This window comes from Saccostrea echinata, unplaced genomic scaffold, assembly GCF_033153115.1.
Source record: "Saccostrea echinata isolate AGI-Se365-2 ecotype Australia unplaced genomic scaffold, CSIRO_AGI_Sech_v1 ptg000003l, whole genome shotgun sequence".
Taxonomy (NCBI): domain Eukaryota; kingdom Metazoa; phylum Mollusca; class Bivalvia; order Ostreida; family Ostreidae; genus Saccostrea; species Saccostrea echinata.
In genome coordinates this window covers 12,640,475-12,660,895 of record NW_026889752.1, presented here as the reverse complement: position 1 = coordinate 12,660,895, position 20,421 = coordinate 12,640,475, and the positions used below count along the sequence as shown (strand labels likewise).

Here is a 20,421-nt window from a genome sequence, read left to right as displayed (position 1 = left end):
AATTAAAAAAAACAAAAACAAAAACAACAAACATCGGGCGTTATTATCTTAATTTCATCTACTTAATCATGCGAATTTACAGTTATTGAATTCTTGTTTTGTTTGTTTTCTTTCTTGTATTTATTTATTTTTAAACATTTAGAATTTTGTTTGTTAACATGGCGCTCCAGTATGTACATGTATGTAGTGGGGCGGGGGGGGGGGATCATGAACCAGTAAGGAACACAAACTATTCAAGTGATCATTTACATGTATTTGAAAACAACTTAAAAAATATATATATATTCTTATCAGTGGACCAGCTATTAGTTTTTGTTTGTTTGTTTTGGTTTTTTGATTGTTGTTGTTTTTATAAGTCTTCCGTTAAACTCGCCTTATAAAACAATGATTTATAGCATGGAAGTAAATTATAAATGATCTGTAAAACGAAACTCATGTTACACTGTATGAGAATTTTTAGTGATTATCTCGACCTACATATACATGTAATGGACGACAACCTAGCTTAAATATAAACTGCTAAATATGAAAACTTAGCATTTTACGTGTACAGTATGTCACAGCTATTTTATAGATAAGATCGTAATTCAGTTGTTTGTCTTTCAAACATTTAAATTACGATTTAGCAATTGCAATTACAATTGGAAGTTCAAACTTATTTTAAAACGCATGAATAATATAAACAAATGAATTTGAAAGCTTTTTTTTATTAAGATACTCTTATCAATTTCACTCCATCCGATATATCGAAAATAAATTTAACACCTTTTCTTCTTTTTTTTTTCTTTCGAGATATACTTAGCTTGTAAGTTAAGAAAAATAAAAGTGATAATTCTACGTCGAATGTACGGTGAAATTCTTGAAAAATTATCAACGTTCTCCATATTGTCACTTACATGTACATGTTTCGATCGCCATAAAAACAGTAATGATCGATTTCACTACTGTATTTGGAATATACAAGGGGCGGGGCTTACTGGCGGCAAGATTAAAGCGGGGTCCGCTTCACGCATGAGTGCGTAAAGCGAACCCGGAAAGCGAACGCCGGGTTCGCTCTAGCGGACCCAGAGCTGACCCCGAGCGAACGCAGAGCGAACCCGAAGCGCACCCAGAGCGGTCCCAAATTTTCTGAAAGCGAACCCGCAGCGGACCCCGAGCGAACCCAGGAAGCGAACCCGGGGTGCGCTTTGGGTTCGCTCAGGTGTTAGGTTGTGTCCGGTCGGTACTGTATATATATATATATATATATATATATATATATACATACGAGGGTTGACCGGTAAAATCGTGGACAAAGCGTTTTTATCGAAAAATAATGGGCGCACTAAGATGAAATTTCAACAAATATTTATTTATCATATTTAAGCACATCTTCATTTTTTGGATAAAATATAGACAAAAATAAAGATTTTATTAAGCTTGAATGCGAGAATTTGAAATGGGAAAGTGGTATAGACAACACACGAAAAATGGCGACGTTTGATGACGTAACGGCGCACCGGAGAGCAGTTCAGATTGTTTTAGATGCAGTTATGACGCCCTAAGAGACTTTAAATGACTATAGAAGAAAAAAATATATAAATATCACTATATCTTTAGTATACAAGTGAATGGGAGTTTTTCAAGCGGAAGCCTTTTGATCGAAAGTCCCTGGGTAGAACAAAACATTCAGACAAACAGCTACTGGCAATAGTGAAAGATTATGTTACTGTAGATTGTCGATATAAGATAACCTATTTAGTTGAATTATAGCGAGAATACTAGGGCTGGGTATATGAAAATTTCTTATTGCGATATATTGCGATATTTGGAACTGTATTGCGATATGTATTGCAATATTTTTATAACAGTTAAAATGCTCTTTTCTTATTTTGTTAACCTCCATTTATAAGCAGAGTGTATGAAATGTTTATAAATACGTTGTAACAAAAATGTTCTAGTTGATTTCACTACAGTTTGGATGTAGTGCAATGCAACCAGAAACATTTACTTTTTGGTACTGTTTGGCACAATTAAAAACGTTTCTGACTTCTTAAATTTCATATTTTACTTCATAAATCTAAAGCCCAGTCATTTTGCCTGTATATCGGTACTGCAAAAACGTGTCGCAATACGATATTTTTTGTAAACGAATCGCAATATACCGGAATATTGATATTATTGCGCAGTCCTAGAGAGTACTGTCAATAACATACTAATACATGTAGATCTTCAGAAGATCCGATGTTTGTGCGAGATTGGTTGCTCTACTGTTTATGGAGGAATAAAGGGAAACTAAAGTATGTGCATCAATGAAATACCCGAATTTAAGTGGGGCTTATCTAACTTTGTTTAGCAAAGAGGAAACGTGATGCTGTTTTTGACACTTTGACGTTATCATCCGTGCGCAATAAGGCAATACCACTATAACGTAGCCTTTCATAATCTGTTAATTTTAACATATACCGATTTGAAATTTGCTATGTATATTGATGAAGAATATACAAAAGGGAAATGAAAATGTTAAAACGCAGTGATGATTTTTTTTTCACTCCAGACAACCTGTCCTCAATTTTACCGGTCAACTCTCGTACATGCATATTCTCCTGGTATCGAAAATACACATCTATGTTTGCAAAAATACTCTACATTATGAATATATTGAAGAAATATTTTTTATAAAATCGAAACGATTTGATAAATATTTCTATAATTAAAGGAATTAACCTGCCCTGGGGGATTCTTTCTACGATCTAGAGGAGTCTGTAAAAACAGTAAGTAAACATTGAAAGAAAAATAAAGAAAAATACAATAAATAAACAATGACTAATTAAGCGACATATTCTATACTCATTTCTTTCTAAGCAAGATATTATATTAAAATTCTATTATTCTAATAAAATGTTTTCAAAACGTGTTAAGAGCCATTCTCTGTAACGACTTGAACTTTTATATAGGAGCTGTGGCACGCATAGTCTCAGAATTTCTCCAAACTATCTACGATAAAAGTCTTTGATACCGTAAACTCAAATCAGGCAGAAATTGGTTGCTACGTGTCATGGTTACCATGGCAACATGTCTTAAAGTTTGAAAAAAGGCATTTTTCAACATGTTCAGAGTCCCCCAGTTAACGTTTGCAGCAAAGCAAACAAGTGGCAATGATTGTTTCTGAAAGTTGAAGGCCTGATGTCTTAAATGCATGATAAACATGTTTGGTAAATCAACTATTAAATACGTTACTATGGAAACAAAGTATTCAAAAGTAATAATTTTGCTCATCTAATTTTATATAATCATACACTTAAGAATAAAAAAAAATTTAGGTTGAAATGCAAGCAAATAATAGACAAAAGATCCTTGTAACATATACCAAGGAAGAAATATGATATTTCTTATAGGTTAGCAATGGTTGCCATGGTGTTAATACCAAGAAGATATTTTACATTTACTCTCTTAGTGTATAAATCTAATCCTATCTTTTTAAAAAGCATATTTCTATATAACTAATAATCAATTTTTAAAGATGTTCATAAGATGTTCATATGACCCTAATTTTCACATTTCAAAAAATTCAAATTCAATTCTTTAAATAGAGCGTTGCTATGGAAATAAGCCGAAAAAATATGCATAAAAATCTGAAAAATATTCTGTTTCCTTGGATACGTACCCTTGTATGTAGATTCCCAAAACTTTTATGACTGATAATTATGAACAACTAACAACTGCCACCCAATATCTAACTGGATGCAAAAAGCTGGCACATAGGGTTTAATATTGGTATAAAATTAACAAAATCTAACATTATCCCTTCTTGGTTACCATAGCAACAGTGTTGTATTTTTCAACAAACTTGATCAATATATGATATTCAACTGTAGTTCTACCATTTAAGTACTATTTAAGGTGCGTCAAATAATATGTTTCTTGAATAAAAGGTAAGTAAATTCCTAAGGCAGCAAAAAAAATATCACTTTAAACAACTGGTACATTGTTTCCATGGTTACACTGCAAAGTAACAATTAATCCCAATTTTTCTTATGTTGTTGGTGTTGCAAGGTCCTAAGGACGTATATGTGCCAGTCATGAAATTTGTTGTTTTTCCTGACGATAGTAGCATTAACCCAATCTTAGCAACACATTTTGCATGGTAACACTGTGTTACCATGGCAACCATGAAAATTATTTTTAGAATACCTAATAATATCAATTTATACTAATAATAAAATTAGAATACCTAATTATTTAAGGTCAAATATTTATATTGTTTTTTCTTAGGTTGTTGATTGAGTTTCATCATTTAACATCTATCATTAGTGAATATTGAGCGTTTTTCTGCATTTTTCAGCATCTAAAATGTATTCCAAATGTACCCATGGTTACCACTTACTTAGAGATAAATTCTAAATAGTTCCTTTATAGCATAAGTGGCAACAAGGTGTCAGGTTTTTGTGAGAATTGTTTGTTTGTTATTCTTAGTCTTTATTAAGGCTAAATAAAGATTCAAAGTAGCTGAAAATCTCAATTTTTCAAGCTTTTCTGGCTGTTACCATGGCAACCAAGACACATAGCAACGAAATTTTATTTGATATATGTTTCTGGTGTCAAGTTGTAATAATGGGCAAAGTTTCATCAAAATCGGTGACCATGCGTGGCAAACAAGTTTAAGTGGTTACAGAGAATCGCTATTAATCTTCTCCTCGGAAAATGTTTCCCTGTTTTCATTTCTTTTTTATATCATTTTCTTTCATATGCATGTTACATTATGGATACACATGTAGAAAGTATTGAATATGTAGTTTCATAGGGCGTGGAAAAAGAAGGCGTAGAGCGCCGAATATTTCAAAATCTCTTAAAACTGTATTTTAAAAAAAATCACTACTTATCAAGGAACATATGTTTTAAATATGACAAATGCTTGTAGCACAGAAGTCAGAAAATTCAATTGCTTTAAATATTTCTTCATTCAGTATCGATATAATTGTTTTGTGGCTATGTACTTCAGTTTATGGACATCTCACTTCACTTTGTTCTAGACAATCTGGCCTTAAAAAGCCCTGTTATTATGAGCTCTGTATTTGACGATCCTGATTATGCCGACTTTCGACATGGTGACGGTAGTCTCGCAGTGAATGGAGAAGTAAGGACTGATGACAAAGAGTGCGCTCATACCAACACTGAATCTCAGCCTTGGTTGACAGTGGATTTACTCGACCAGTTTTACGTCAGACGGGTCGTATTTGTAAACAGGAAACATGGGGGTGATTTTTTTGTTTATTTGTTACACATGTATTGAATCGAAAATGTTACACTTATATATAGGATTCCACAAACTGCAGATGAAAGGCTGCTAAGATATTCATAATTTAGATAATACACGTATATATCTTTGAAACATCTCTAAAGCAGCAAGGTTCCAGTAATCATATTGATATTCAGAGTAACAGTGTACAGTTTTATAGTTTTGATTAAATTCTGGTTACCTCATAATGTAGAAAGTTTATGATAAATCTGGTATGAACAAAAATCTTCATTAGAACAAAAGTGAAAAATCTTTTTATAAGCAATATGCTGAAGAACAGCATGTTTATCTTGAAGATGATTCAGATTAGCGTCGTGTCCCCTGTGGAACTTTGTTGTTTTTTTTTTTTACTTCGGAGCACAGTTAAGGCTGCAGTAAGGAGGCGGGGCCTAATTTTTAAGGGAAATGCTTACTATGACATCACACAAAAATATAAGTTCTTCAAATTACCACAAAATGAAATGATTTGCTATTTTAAACTGTTGAATAGCTTTAAACTTCATCAATACTAACTAGTGCATGCATTATTGTCGTTGGTTAAATCCCACACAGCAATATATAAACAATTTACTGATCGCAATGCACTTGTCAATGTGACGTCATATCGTAAAATTTGACGCAGTTTGTATGCAGTGAGAGGCGGATCAAGTTATATTTATACAATGAAAAATGTATTTTGTAATTAAATAAAATATAAATTGTAGATATATAAGAGGCCACTAACTTGAATGCGATGTTTATTTTATGATTTTATTTATATATTTCCCGTACATTCCCTAGACAAGCTATACTTTCGAATATTTGTATGCAGATTCATTGAAGGGCAATAGAAGGGTCGTAATTAATCGATATATTGCAAGGGCATACCCTCAATGAATTATGACAAGCTTTTACACATAAACTCAAGAAGTATGAAGATATTTGAAAAGTGCTGCGAACCTGTTGAAATCTTGCAAATCAATTAATTATATCTATATTTAATGTACTTGACCAGCAAAATATTCAACATACGGTCTAACAAATGTAATTTTAGCAATTAGATAGTAGAATCTATATAGGTTCGCAGCACTTTTCACAAACTACAAAGAGTGTTGAAAATGATTATATGTTAAACTTAGATTTTTAACTTGGTTATGCCCTTGCAATATTAGAATTTATAGATGACCTCAATACTTCAGGTATATTTACTAAAATCACGTGACTGCCACATCACATGACAAGTCTAAATAAGAAATCTAATCGTCCTCAACATGTAGTTTTCAACCACATTGCATTTGTCCGATAATAATAAAGTCCTAAAAAGAAACGCAATCCTTGTAAAGAATGTATTTTCTATCTAAAAAATTCACCGATATTTCCATTTAGCACCTTAACTGTACTGCGTTGTATGAAGCCAGTAAATTTGTTCTTTCTACCGTGTGTACATATATAAATACAAATTCTTGTGATGTGATACACAGGATGAAAAGCCAGGTTTCCCAAATTTGGAAACCCGATGGAAACATATGGGAATCGTGACATCGTAGTTTCCATATAGTTTCCATTTTATGGAAACCACATAGTGGTTTCCACGTAGATTCCCGATATAGAAACAATTCAACCTGTGGTTTCCCGTAAGTTTCCCAATATGGGAAACCGCGGAAACATGCAGTAGTGGTTTCCACGTATATTCCCGATATGGAAGCAATCAACCTGTAGTTTCCTGCATGTTTTCCAGATATGGAAAACACGTATGCGTATGCTGTGGTTTACACCTATTTTCCCGGTAACAGACATTTTGGAAACGTGTATCAAAAGAATAATAAAAAAAAAAACTGTTTGTGTAATTCTGTGTTATAAAATTGAACATTCTGTGACAAATAAAAGATTTTTTTAACATTTTAGTCTCGGTAAAACTCATAAAGACACGTGAATTGGAATTAGTAGTAAGAGAAGATTTAATACAACTTTTAATTTTAGAAAAATCAGTGTAAACTGTTCAGATAAAATTCAATCATTGCGCTAACCCTTGTAATCGCGGGCACCTGTTCTCACGTGCCACAGGTGGAGACACCTGTCGCGAAGACACCTGCGACTGTGTATTTTTTGTATATTCTATGTGATTTGAGAGGGTTTTCTACCTAAGGGGAACAATGGGCTGTGGTCAAGCATGTACATACACATAGTCTCCACAAACTCAGTTTAAATTTAGGTGATAACTGCTGGCCATTGATTTGATTTAAAAAAAAAAATAATTTAAATTATCAATAAGACCAGAGAATATTGATAGAATAAGCTACATTAATTTTAAGATGTTCAATGAGAGAAGGAAAAAAAAGAATTGTATTTTATTTTTTCATTACTGATTAAAAAACAAAATTTCCTAACCGTTTAAAAATTATATATACTTTTCTATCGGTCTAGAATAAATCTAAATTCTCGTTATGTGTTAAATCATAATTCTTTTTCAAACACATTTGTAAGTGCATAGATAAATGAAATAAAATTTCTTAATCGGTAAATAACGAATCGTACTTGTTTGACATCAATGTAAACTTTGAATGTTGAAAACATAGAAAGAATTATTAATTATCAACTTTGTTGCCTGCTTAATTCGCAAATTGTTTATGAGAAAGGATGCAGGTGGATCTATTATACAACATAAGAACTAAATTACTAATGTTTTGTGTGAAATTCGTATATAGTCCTCTACAAAGACATTGATAAGATAACACAGCAGAATAATATTCATATACAAAATTAATGAGTGTTAACTAAATAACTTATTTTTTATATATATCTGTACACAGACCCTGATATGTCTTCATTTTTCGCAGGGAATTACAATAATGTTGGTCTTAAATGCATACATGCACGTATATTTAATTTAGCCATTTTGTACACAAAGACCAATGCTGGCTCTAAATAAAGAAAACTCTATGATATTTATATATCATGATTTTCTTTTCCTTAAGAACAACGTCTTCTGAAGAACTGCATGCTAAGGCAATTCATTGAAGAAAAAAAATTATTGTTTTACACGTAGATGCCTAGCGAAAACTTAATATTTTTAAATCGTGTATTATGTTAAACGGAAGGTTACCCCTTTCAAATTTAAGCCCCCTCCCCTCCTTCAAAAAATGGAGAGAAAATAGTTTATTTCGATATTTAGGTATAATGTACTGATGTGGTAATTGTCAATACTTGTACATGTACAAACATTTCTTTATACATGTCGTCCATTTCTTGATTTTTATACCCCTACATGTACCATTACTTACTTAAAAAAAAACTGCACTGAAAACTGTCTACTCAAACCACAGGCCTGTATAATTTCAGTTTGGGGCACAAACTTTACCAGAAAGTTCTTAACTAGCAAACCTTACCAGAAATTACCAGAAAAAAGTTATATATGAAAGATACAGGGCGGTACTGGCTGAACGGCTAAAGCCACGTATATATATACAGCCCTGCACATCAACGAGTATACACTGGGCATTATTTTCCAACAAATCAGATGATCAAATATTGACAAATTGTTACCAGTCACGACTAAAATTCTGAACGCAATGGACATGATTGTAGGTTACCTACAATAATTCTGAGCTTATTTTAATTATGTGTTTCAGGTCAGTAGCAACAGTTTCAAAAGGGGGGGGGGCTTCCATAAAAATCTGACAAGCCAACAAAAAAGAAAAAAATAAGAAGAGCATAACCATTTACTTTCACCCCCCCCCCCGCATTCTACGGGCCGGTGTTTTCCAAATTAAAATACTGTTTTCCCTACCTTTGCTTAGATATTGATTCGTTTTTTTCACCTTGTGTTTACTCTCTTTTTCTATAAATCAATTTTCAAACTTAATGTGAAAAATTCTGATACATTATAACGGTGAGAATTACCTTAACTAAAGGCAAAGATGTTTGAAGTAAAATATAGCAAATAGAAAAAAGTCCAGCAATTTCGTCCACTGATTATTATTGATATCAGGCTAAAATCGAAACCAAAAAAGGAGGGGGTTCAAAATAGTATCTAAAGCCGGACAAAAAAAAAATCATCAAATCTTTATTATTCTTGAACCGTCCATGCTGGTAATTAAATTATTTTGTCTTGATTTTCACTGGTGTATACTATCTAACATACCCTGATTCCTTCTACTAACTAGCAATTTTTGACACCAAACTTTTCCATCATCACTAAAAATAAAATACTGTTCTGTATACATATCATGTAGTTCATTTGCATGCCAAATGCAGATCGAAATTTACGGCAGACTTCAAAGGACAACATTCTTGTCACAAAATAATAAACAGCTGATAAAGAGTCATCATACGTTTATTTTGAGGGGCGCAACAGGAAATAAGCTTTGTTTTCTATACTGCAAAAAATATGTTTAGGGACGTATGGCATGTCCACTATGCCCCCCCCCCCCCTATTTTCTACGGTCCTCAACTAATATTCATTTTCTGACGCTTCAAATTTTAAAACATATATACATGTATAAAGGTTTAACATCTTTCGTTGTGACATTACACATTAATCAGAATTCAGAATAATGAATAATTTAATGAAAAAGTAGTGGGGGGGGGGGGTAACCGGACATTTTCTGTTTGGATGGGCACTACGTACCAACCCCCCCCCCCCCCGCCCCAACCCCCAACCCCCAAGTCAAATAATTTGAGGGGTCACACCAGAAACATAAAATGTCTCTGGTCACCCTCAAAAAACCTCTTTGTTTTCTATAGTATACTAATTATCAGCAAATTTATTGAGGAACACCCCCTTTCTATGATTAGTGAAGAACTTCACAAAGAATATGAACTCATAATCACCGTAATAGGGAAATTATATTATATATAAAAACTTTTATTACCCTCTAACATAATTAACGTAAACAGGTTCCGTTTCCCATAATGCATCGCTCTGCAGAGGCATTAATTTCATTGGTCAATTTTCACGAGGCGCCATTTTTGGAGTTGAGCAAGACGGAGATGGACTTGGGTGTAAGGTGCAAATGTGGAAAGTTAACGATGTTTTCGCCTCCCAGTGTCTTTAAAACTATGAAAAATGCAATGATCAACAACCAAGGATTAGTGTACGTATATTTTTATATGCTTTTTACGATAAATAATACTAACATTGGGCAGAACAAATCTTTCCCATCGAAGACCACATTCGTTTTGACGCCATTTTGAAAAGTTTGTTATCAAAGTTTTAAATATGTTAGTTTACACATTGAAAAAACGGAAAGAGAAACTTGAATTATACAATATTTAGTGTTTTACGTTCAATCATAGATGTATAGATAGTAGACTTTGTATAGTTAGGCCCAATGGCACCACATTTGTCTTTTTCCATGCTGTATGTTGTATGTTAACGTTTCGCCTTTGTAGATTTTTTTAATGAAAATGAATGTTTACTATAATAGTTCTCTCTCTCTATAAATAAATGAAAAGTGTATGAAATTTTTTTTCGTTGTTAAATCGGATAATAATGTTTGTATCGAATATGGTTTCTTTGTTAATACAGACAAACATATATCCGGTTTGAATACATGTGTTCTCGGAATGCAACTTGTTGTACTTTTGGACTTCTGGAACTTTTTATGATGTAACGACAAGGTAAAAATGAATTATTTCTCCTACTAAATTACGATTAAGTCATCAATATTTAAACAAAAAGTGTCCGCAATCTCAACTTATCAGATTATTCACGAAGGACATCATCATCGAATGCGGGTGGTTACGTTCCGACTACTTGTTCGACCCGCGTGGTTTCGACACGAATCCATGTTCGACCCGAGTGGTTTCGTTCCAAAGCAATTAATTAACAATTAATTGCTTCCGAACGAAATTAATTAACACTTTCAACAGTTTTACATTTTATTTTTTCGTCTACATTTTTTTTTATATCGACCGCGTATATTTGTGTTAATTATCGTATGTAATTTAATTTGGAGAAACCTACATTAATGTTTAGACAGTGCATATGTAATCACGGTACATTTGATGAAGTATTTGATTAATTTTTATGGAAAACTGTTCAAATATAATTCATTACTAAATCAAATTCATCAACATCCATGCTCCGCGATAGTAGAAAAAAATGTTAGGAAACCTTCTCACTGCATGTTGACTACACATTATACGGAAACAACTACCTATTGACACCAGGGACCTATATACTAACGTTAGTATATAGGCCCCTGTTGACACGTACATCTCTGAAGCCATACAATATACAGCTACCGAATATCCATTTGTTTACCGCACAGTGTATACCCCTGTACTCAGGTATTCACATGTAGGGATATACATTAGAGTAGGTCGAAACCACTTGGGTCGTAACCACGTGGGTCGAACACGGAATCGGAACGTAACCACCCGACACCTCATCATCGATGGAAATTTAAACAGTTAAAAGAAAGAGTTCTGACTATTGTAAGCCGCCTTTATTTGGCAGATAATATTAGATCATTAGAACAATTTAAATAGATTGTCTGTAACTAGAGTACATATACATCTTACAACGTCATAACACAACCCTTATTCATATGCATAATGATGATATGTATATGGAAAATGTATTGGTTTGTAAGTACTGTCTATAATAATATAACAACTGTTTAACAATCTAGTGATAGATTGTAAATTGAAATAGTTTACTGTTCAAAAGACAAAATTTCTCATGTGTGACCTGCTGAGAGATTCACTGAAAATGTTAAAAATAATAAGCCTACAAGATACACAAATATTGATCATTTTTGATAGTATTTCAAGTAATGCAAATGAATCATCTGAGTAACAATCATCAGTTATTGATGGTGGTCGCAACATCATAGAAGTCTAATGGTAAAAATAACTGAATCCTCATTTGTTTGAAATTTTTGTTTGATATATGTTGTATGATAACGATAAATTTTTGTTTGTTTATTTTATTCCTCCCTGGTAGTTGTTGAAGTTTTGGCCATTATTAAAAATACTTTTGTTTGATCAGATGTACTCAGGGTTGTCTCTAAGACCCGGGGGCCGAGAAATTTCCCCAACTATAATGATGTAAATTATCCCCCGGTTATTTCGATATTCCTCCTAAACTCCCCAGTAAGGGAGGAACCCCAGTTCCCCTTCTACGTTTTAAATGTCCCCTTCTATTTCAATTCTTAGGGACAACCCTGTGTACTTCGACCCAAATTTTGTAAAATAGGTAAGTAGGTAGGTAGATTTTTTTTGGCAGTATCTAACAAATTGATTTTTTGTCATACAAAAACACAGAATTAGAAATTTATTGATGTTTCATTACACACTGGACAGCTAGACAGGTTTAATATTTATTGCTCTCGTTAAAACAAGTGTCTTGGAGAAATTATAAACCTCAACTTTATAATGAAACAAACTTTATTTCCCTGAAACCAAAAAAAAAAAAAAAAAATGAAGTAAAATTAAAATACTTAAAAAAATGATTGGGTAGGGTGATTTTGATGAATCTTTTGGAGTGCATCAAACAAATCAGTCATAGCTCACCCGAGCCAATGGCTCAAAAGAGCTTTTCTGATCAAAATTTGTCTGTCGCTGTCATTGTCTTAAACTTTTCACATTTGAATCTTCTTCTCAAGAACCACAGGGCCAATTTCAATCAAACTTGCTACAAAGTATCCTTGGGTAAAGGGGATTCAACTTTATTTAAATGAAGGACCATATCTTCTTCTAAGGGGAGATAATTACAAATAAATGAAAAATTAATGGCATCATTTAAAATCTTCTTTTCTGGAACCACTGGGCCAGGAAAAATTAAACTTATTTGGAAGCATCCTCAGGAAGTGTAGATTCAAATTTGTTTAAATCATGACCCCCGGGTGTAGGGTGGGGCCACAATTGATGATCAAGTTTTACGTAGGAATAGATAGGATAAAATCTTTGAAAATCTTCTTCATTAGAACCACTGTATCAGGAAAGATGAAACTTATGTTGAAACATCCTCAGCTAGTGTAAATTCAAGTTTGTTCAAATCATGACCCCCGTGGTAGGGCGGGGCTACAATGAAGGATCAAAGTACATAGGAAAAATCTTAGAAATTTCTTCTATTCAAGTACAGCAAAGCCATGATTTGTCATATTTATATGGAAGCATCTTCAGGTAGTGTAGATGCAAGTTTGTTCAAATCATGACCCCCATGGGTAGGATGGGGCCACAATCGGCGATCAACATTTTACTAACAATACTGATACATAGGAAAGATCTTCAAAATTCTTATCAAGACCAATATAGTCAAAATTGGTCATAATAATATAAAAGCATCTTGATGTAATGTAGATTCAATTTATTCAAATCATGACACTCCCCCTCCCTCCCCAGGAGAATAAGGCCAGGTAAAATTAATCTTTAGATTCTCATCCCCGCTCGCCCCTCTCAAACTGCCCCGCCCCATTGTTTTTTATTTTGCTTTTTGGGTGCCAAACATATTATTTTCATGTATTTTTATTCAGCAAGAATCTGGGTCAAAATTTAAGAGTTATCTCCTGTCTGTATTAAAAGTCGCATGGCGCTATTTATAGCAAAAAAACTATGTGAAGAATGGAGAAAAATCAGCAATAAAAGCAGTTTAAATATGTAAGGAAAAGATAATTTGTTAGTAAAGAGAAGGCAGAAAAGCAAAAATAACATATAAACACATCTAGATACCATCAATGGCATGGGCAAGTTTTTAAAGAGATTTTAATCAAGTAAAAACAGACGAAGAAAATACACATGGTCAAGTTTTAAATAACGATCTCCAGATGTATGTGATTTTGCATTAAAAAAATAAAACGTCGTCCAAAGACTTTAGAGAATAATATTGCTAAGGAAGTGTTAAATCTTAAAACTGTTCAGGCCTAGGCTTTTCAGTAGAATATTTTACAGATTTACACAATCCTGTTTTGCAAATATGATATATTTTAATGTCGAACATGTCAAGTCTCAAGAACGATTGAATGTATCAGGACAGTGTAAATCTGTGATATCTGTATATCACACAGAACAGGAGTTGTTGGTAAAACTATAAGGTATTTGGGAAAAGGCCGATGAGAAAACATGCATATGCAATTTATTAGGATCAGCACCTCATTTTGTTTGGCGTGTGCCGTATCCGTGTACTTGATAATTTGTTAATAAAACTAACGTTATATATATTTTTAATTTTCTATAACAAGAATCTTCTGTAGATATTTAAAAGAATATGAAAACAATAAAATCTATTCATATTTGGCATTAACATAATGTAAAAATTACGTGTATGTATGTTTTGTTGATACTTTCAATTATAAAAAATAAAAAATAAAATCCGCCCACCCGCCCCAATTTTTTAGCAAATTAGGATGAGAATCTAAATTTTAAATTTATATGGCCTAAAGGGGCCATAACGGGATCATAGTTATACAGTAAAACTCATTTAGTACAAAAAAGGATATTGCGAATTCACGGATATAGCGAAGTAATTTCACAGGTCCCAGTGACTTCGTTATAACCGAGTTTTACTGTAAAAAGGAAGAAAGGGAATATATCAATAAAAATTTTCTTCTTAAGAACAGCAATGCTAATATGTATCATATTAATTCAAAAGCATCCTTCGAAAGTATAGAATTCATACCCCCCCCCCCCCCCCCCCCCCCGAACCACTTTTATATTTAAACTTTTAAATACAGAACTGATTTATGTTTTTTCCTACCCAAAGTGCTCAGGTGAGCAAAGTGGTCCCTAGGACTGTTGTTTATTGTTGGTCTTATAAGTGAAATCAGAATGCAATACAGTGTAGTAACTGTACATAATATATTCTTTCAGAGAGAAGAAAATTGACATTAAAGGAGAACCAGTAACTAAAGATGTATGATGAATCAAGATGTGATCATGTGGTAAGTGGTAATAAATTCAATTATAAATAGGCATGTTTGACAATTGCATTAAAAGAAAAGAACTTGATTCCAATTTTAATTGGAATGTTGAACTACCAACTGCAAACTACAACAGGTTAGGCATACTAAAAAAAATGTTTGTTTATGGTTACCCCTCCCTCCCCCCTGCCCCCCCCCCCCCCCCCCCCCCGACCCAATATCTAATAGTCAACCCAAATTTTTTTTCGTTGTAAAAATCCATAAGTCACTCATTCATCAGTTTAACTTTTACATGCATCTTAATCTACCTACCAACCCTATTTTATTTCAGCATGTAGCAGTAAACAAACATATTTTTTTTTGTTTGGCCTTATGAAATTGTATGGCTTGGAGTCTTTTTCACTTCTCTATAAAATTTTCAGTCTGGATGATATCTAGCATAATATACATCATGCAGTGAGGATTTTAGTTCACCCGAGCTAAAAACTCGAGTGAACTTTTCTGATACCTTTTGTTTTGTCTTTTGTCCATCAAACTGTCGATCCATCAGTGAGCTTTTCACATTTTCAACTTCTTCTCAAGAACCACTAATTTTAACCAAGGTTGACACAAAGTAAGGATATTTTAAATTGTACAGAGGAAGCCCCCTCCCCCCCCCCCCCCCTTCACCCCAAGGGGAAATGATCAACTCTTTCAGATATTATTGATATGATCATTGTTGAGCAACTTATAATTTTGTAACCTGTAGACTATATTTTAAGAATAAGGCCCCAAAAAATAATAGTCTTGTTTCCTGCTACCAGCCTGAAAAAAATAGGGTAGGTAGGTAGGAAAATTATTTTATTTTATATTTTTTTAAATTTTTTTTCTGACAGCATTTTTTGGATATGAACTAATACAAGATAAAATTAAACATGTCACAGGTGAATAATGTCTTTTAAATTGAATTTAATGTCTTTTTATGCACAACTCAAGTGGTATTTTATGAAAGTCCATATTTAAAACAAGAATTTCATGAAATGCTTGTTTCGTGCTAACACGAAAACTGATTATGGTGACAGAACGATGAAATTCCGGAAATTCTCGATTTTTTTTCTTCCAAAACTTAAAAAAAACTTAAGGGTCGGGTGCAAAAAAATAGGGTAGGTCGGGTAGCAGGAAACAAGACTATTATTTTTTTTGGCCTAATGAATATTTGTTTAAGAGTCCTTTTGTCAAGGTTCAAAGTTCAATTAAAATTATTTTGTGATACATGTATTTGAGGATTCGAGATATCAGGAGTAAAATATTTAAAGAATACTTCCAAATTACTTCGACATGTCTGTGGTATTCAAGATGCCAAAGTTCAACTGTATGGCTATGCTAATGTAGTAAATATTATAACTTACTAAAACTTTCTAACATTGAAATATGTTAAATGAAACAAGACAAAAATGAAAAATAAAAATTTACTGTTGATTAGCTAAATCTTGAATGGCTGATATGTTGGTTGTTTTGATGAAATTTAGATTATTTGCATGTAAACTGAGTGTACATGCAATATGAAATTATTAGTCCCCTACCGGTGAAACCGGAGGGGACTATAGGTTTCCTCTGAGTCTGTCCGTCTGTCTGTCTGTCTGTCTGTCCCTCTGTCTGTCTGTCAGTCTGTCCCACTTGGTTTTCCGCACTTTTTTCTTAAACGCTTGCAGATATTGAGCTGATTTTTGGTATGTGAGTGTATCTTGATGAGTTACAGATCAAGTTTGCATTTCGTTCCGCTTCATTGATTTTTGACGGAATTACGGCCTTTTCAATTTTTAAGGGTTTCCGCAATTTTCTTCTAAACGCTTGTAGATATTGAGCTGATTTTTGGTATGTGGCTTTACCTTGATTAGTTATAGATCAAGTTTGCATTTCGTCCAGCTTCATTAATTTTTGACGGAATTATGGCATTTTCAATTCTTAACGGGAACCAGATTACACTTGCCGGTAGGGGACTAGTATTGCTAATGCAATACTCTCAGAATGCTTGTTCATAAGGTATTAAACATGATTAAAACATGTGTATGCAATGCAACATATGATGAATTCATATTGACTTGTATGGATATAGCTTAACATGTATGTGCATTTTTTTTTTTAGGGTCCTGTTCAGCAGATGCCATGAGATGATCTGTCTGTCCATCTGATATCACTTGTCCTGAGTATATTTTTTCTCCACTTAGCCCAATCTCACTCAAATTTAACTCATAGAGTGCCTGTGGATGGAGGGTAAAAAGTGACCTTGGACCAATTATCAAGGTCAAAGGTCAGTATCAAAACACACTATATATCTTTATTTAAAGTCCTTGTCCAGAGCATAATTTTTCTCCCTTGGTATGATCTTGCTTGTGTGCCATGGGATGAAGGGTTTTTAGTGATCTTTAACAAAATTTCTAGGTCAAATGTCAATAAGAAAAAAAAAATTCGTAATATCCTTGTCCAGACCACATTTCTCTTCAATTCACTCAACTAAAAAGCAGTGTTCTACATGTATGAGATGGTCATATTCTCAATCTTACATGCTTTAATATTAATCTGGCTTAAAACCTTACTATGTAATGTTCATTATTCGGATTTCATGTCATTAAATTTAAAGACTGAAACTAATTATAATCACTGATATTGGTACATTAAAGGACATTGAGTGATCTTGTAAGATTTCTAAATAATATTCAAGCATACTATTCTTACATCAAATAATAATTTTATATGAAAATATATTGCAGATCGCAGATGATGTGAAGAAAATACAAAGGAAGCTGATGTTGAAAGAAGTATAGAGTATTTAAAGAAGTTTTTATGAATGGACTTAGATGTGAAAGACTACTTCATTGTGTACCAAGATATATGATTTTATTTATTTTGATATCATTTTCAAATAATGTTTTTGCACATCAAATGAATTATTAAACATATGATTTGATAATGCTTTTTCCTTTTTATACATTTTCTTGATAGATTTTGAAAAGAAAACACAGTTTACCAAGGAAATTAATAATATATATTTTGATTTAAACCTGCTGTTCTCTTTTCACATTCTAGACAAGAAAGATTAACCATGGAAAATACAGGGATCCTTGAGCTTCCAGTTCCTTGTCAATCATTTTTTGAAATTGAAATGCTCAATCTACCCTGTAGTTTCCATGGTATGGAAACTATTACACCACAATTACACATTGCTTCCCGTCTCAGAAAAATAAGGGAATCTTGATGTTTCCCTGTAATTTCCTTTTATGAGACACCAGATAATTCCACCAAGTTTCCATCACACGGAAACCGCTATGCTCCAATTCCATATAGTTTCCTGAGTCATGGAAACTTGAGGAATCACGAGGTTTCCTCTAGTTTCCGTTCATGGGAAATCTGAGGATTCCATCGAGTTTCCATTACATGGAAACCACTACGCTCCGATTCCACATAGTTTCCTAATTATGGAAACCAGTGGAATCTTCAGGTTTCCCATTATGGGAAACTACATGGAGGCTCAGGAAACTTCAGGTTTCCTGAGGTTTCCGTGGTTCGGGATACCTTATGGAATCGGAGCGTAGTAGTTTCCGTGGTACGGAAACTTGACGGAATAACCTGGCATCCGCTGCGGAAACCACTAGGAAACATGATGTAAACATGAGGTTTCCATGTGGTTTCCATATAGTTTATTTCACCCAGTGATATATTTCCTACAGAAAGGAAGAAAAAAAAACAGATTTGGTAGTTATGATTAAATATATGTTTCATGATGTTTGAATATTAGAAACTAAACCAGTGAAATAAGACTCAGTCTGGCTCTTGATAAACATTTAGACAATTATATTTTAATGCAAACATTTATAAGATATTTTGTTTCTGACCTATTTAGAGTGGCGTTTGCACGATTTGAACGTGACCGTGGGAACAACTAACATGGCCTTCCCCTGTTTCTGTGGATTCTTTACTGGTCCCGGAACGTCCCATCAGAGGGTGGATATGGCGTGTAAAGAAAATTGTAGAGGGCGCTATGTACGTCTTCAAATTATCTCCCCTGTTCCGGAGATTTTACAGCTCTGCGAAGTTGAAGTCTACAGTGATTGCAATATCTAATCTATTATTACTTATCTATAGCGAAATAATACTTATGTAAATTATTGCTTTATAAATCAAAAGTGTCAAAGTTTGTTTTAGGCCCATATTAAAACAAAGTGTTAATTTTTTCTTGTAGTAAAGGAAATGGTCATGTTTTTCTCCTGATAATAACTGAAGTTTTTTTTTTTTTTAATTTTCAATGCAGTTGAAAAATAAATTTGCAGTTCATCTGTTTCCTGTTGCGGTTTCTTGCATATTTAAATTTCTTATATATTTTAATATTATCTCCAAGGAATAAATGCGTTTTTCACTTATTATGAACGATTCGATCAATGAAAAATTTGATTAGAAATGTAATATTAAATGTTCTACTTTTAAATGAATGAATTATTTTAGTGGTATTGCTTATGAACTACGTATATTAGATCCAAAAAGAAATACAACCAAAGTTTACATGAATGCTGTTGAATATCATTATCAATATGAAGCTTCTTTGTGTTAACGTAAGTAAGAAAATATTGTTTACAGCAAAATCCCATAGACTTTAAACCGCGCGATTCCTTATTGCTAGCAAATATCCACCCCCCACCTCCCGAACGCAGTCATGCATAATTTTTCCTGAAAACGGTAGACGTAGATCTATACATGATATATGTTTGAAAGTAAAATGAAAAAAAAATGAGCCTTTACGTTATACAAAAAGAGAAACAAAAAACACAACCTTCGTTCTCCACTATAAAAGTTTTACTGCTTGTCCGATACCCGACCGCATGAGGGACATTTATATATTTTGAGATTTATTTCTGTTCTCTATCCCCTCGCAACGAAGTTGAGGAGGGATATAGTAACGCACTTGTGAGTGAGTGTGTTAGCGAGTTTGTGCATAACAGAAGTAATGATTTACATCGGGTTCGATGTCATTTTCTGGCTTGTTTAAAACAGGATTTATTTATTTTTTTTTTTTTTGCGAGGGGATGCTCCGCCTTGTTAAAGTTTGTTATGTCATTTAAATTTTGTGGCCTTGAAGAATCATACAATTATGGATTCATTTGGAAGTTAATGTCATGGTTTGTTATTCACCAGAAAAATATCAATATTGAGTGGCAGGGTAAAGACATTGTGTTTAAACAGTAATATTGACATCCACTGACGATTTTATTTAAAAAAAAACGCCGGTTGAAACTTGTTTTCATGCCACCTGCATAAATGCATTATGCA

The 20,421-nt window shown here is 33.2% G+C and overlaps 1 protein-coding gene and 2 long non-coding RNA genes across 3 annotated transcripts in view; all 3 read left to right on the top strand.

Moving 5' to 3' along the window:
• Nucleotides 1-19,223, top strand: part of LOC133178633 (uncharacterized) — a 44,118-nt gene extending 24,895 nt beyond the window's left edge. The window contains exons 3-5 of the mRNA XM_061313359.1: nt 2,699-2,753; nt 5,013-5,237; nt 19,001-19,223. Of these exons, the coding sequence (XP_061169343.1) occupies nt 2,699-2,753; nt 5,013-5,237; nt 19,001-19,221 (501 nt within the window). The 3' untranslated portion in view covers nt 19,222-19,223. The remainder of the gene's footprint in view (nt 1-2,698; nt 2,754-5,012; nt 5,238-19,000) is intronic.
• On the top strand, nt 10,801-17,321 carry LOC133178885 (uncharacterized). Its single transcript, XR_009720062.1, has 3 exons — nt 10,801-10,876; nt 15,071-15,141; nt 17,261-17,321. It is a non-coding gene; the product is annotated as an uncharacterized LOC133178885 (long non-coding RNA).
• On the top strand, nt 17,325-18,070 carry LOC133178884 (uncharacterized). The gene is made up of 2 exons (XR_009720061.1): nt 17,325-17,410; nt 17,871-18,070. It is a non-coding gene; the product is annotated as an uncharacterized LOC133178884 (long non-coding RNA).
• Nucleotides 19,224-20,421: the final 1,198 nt, after the last annotated feature.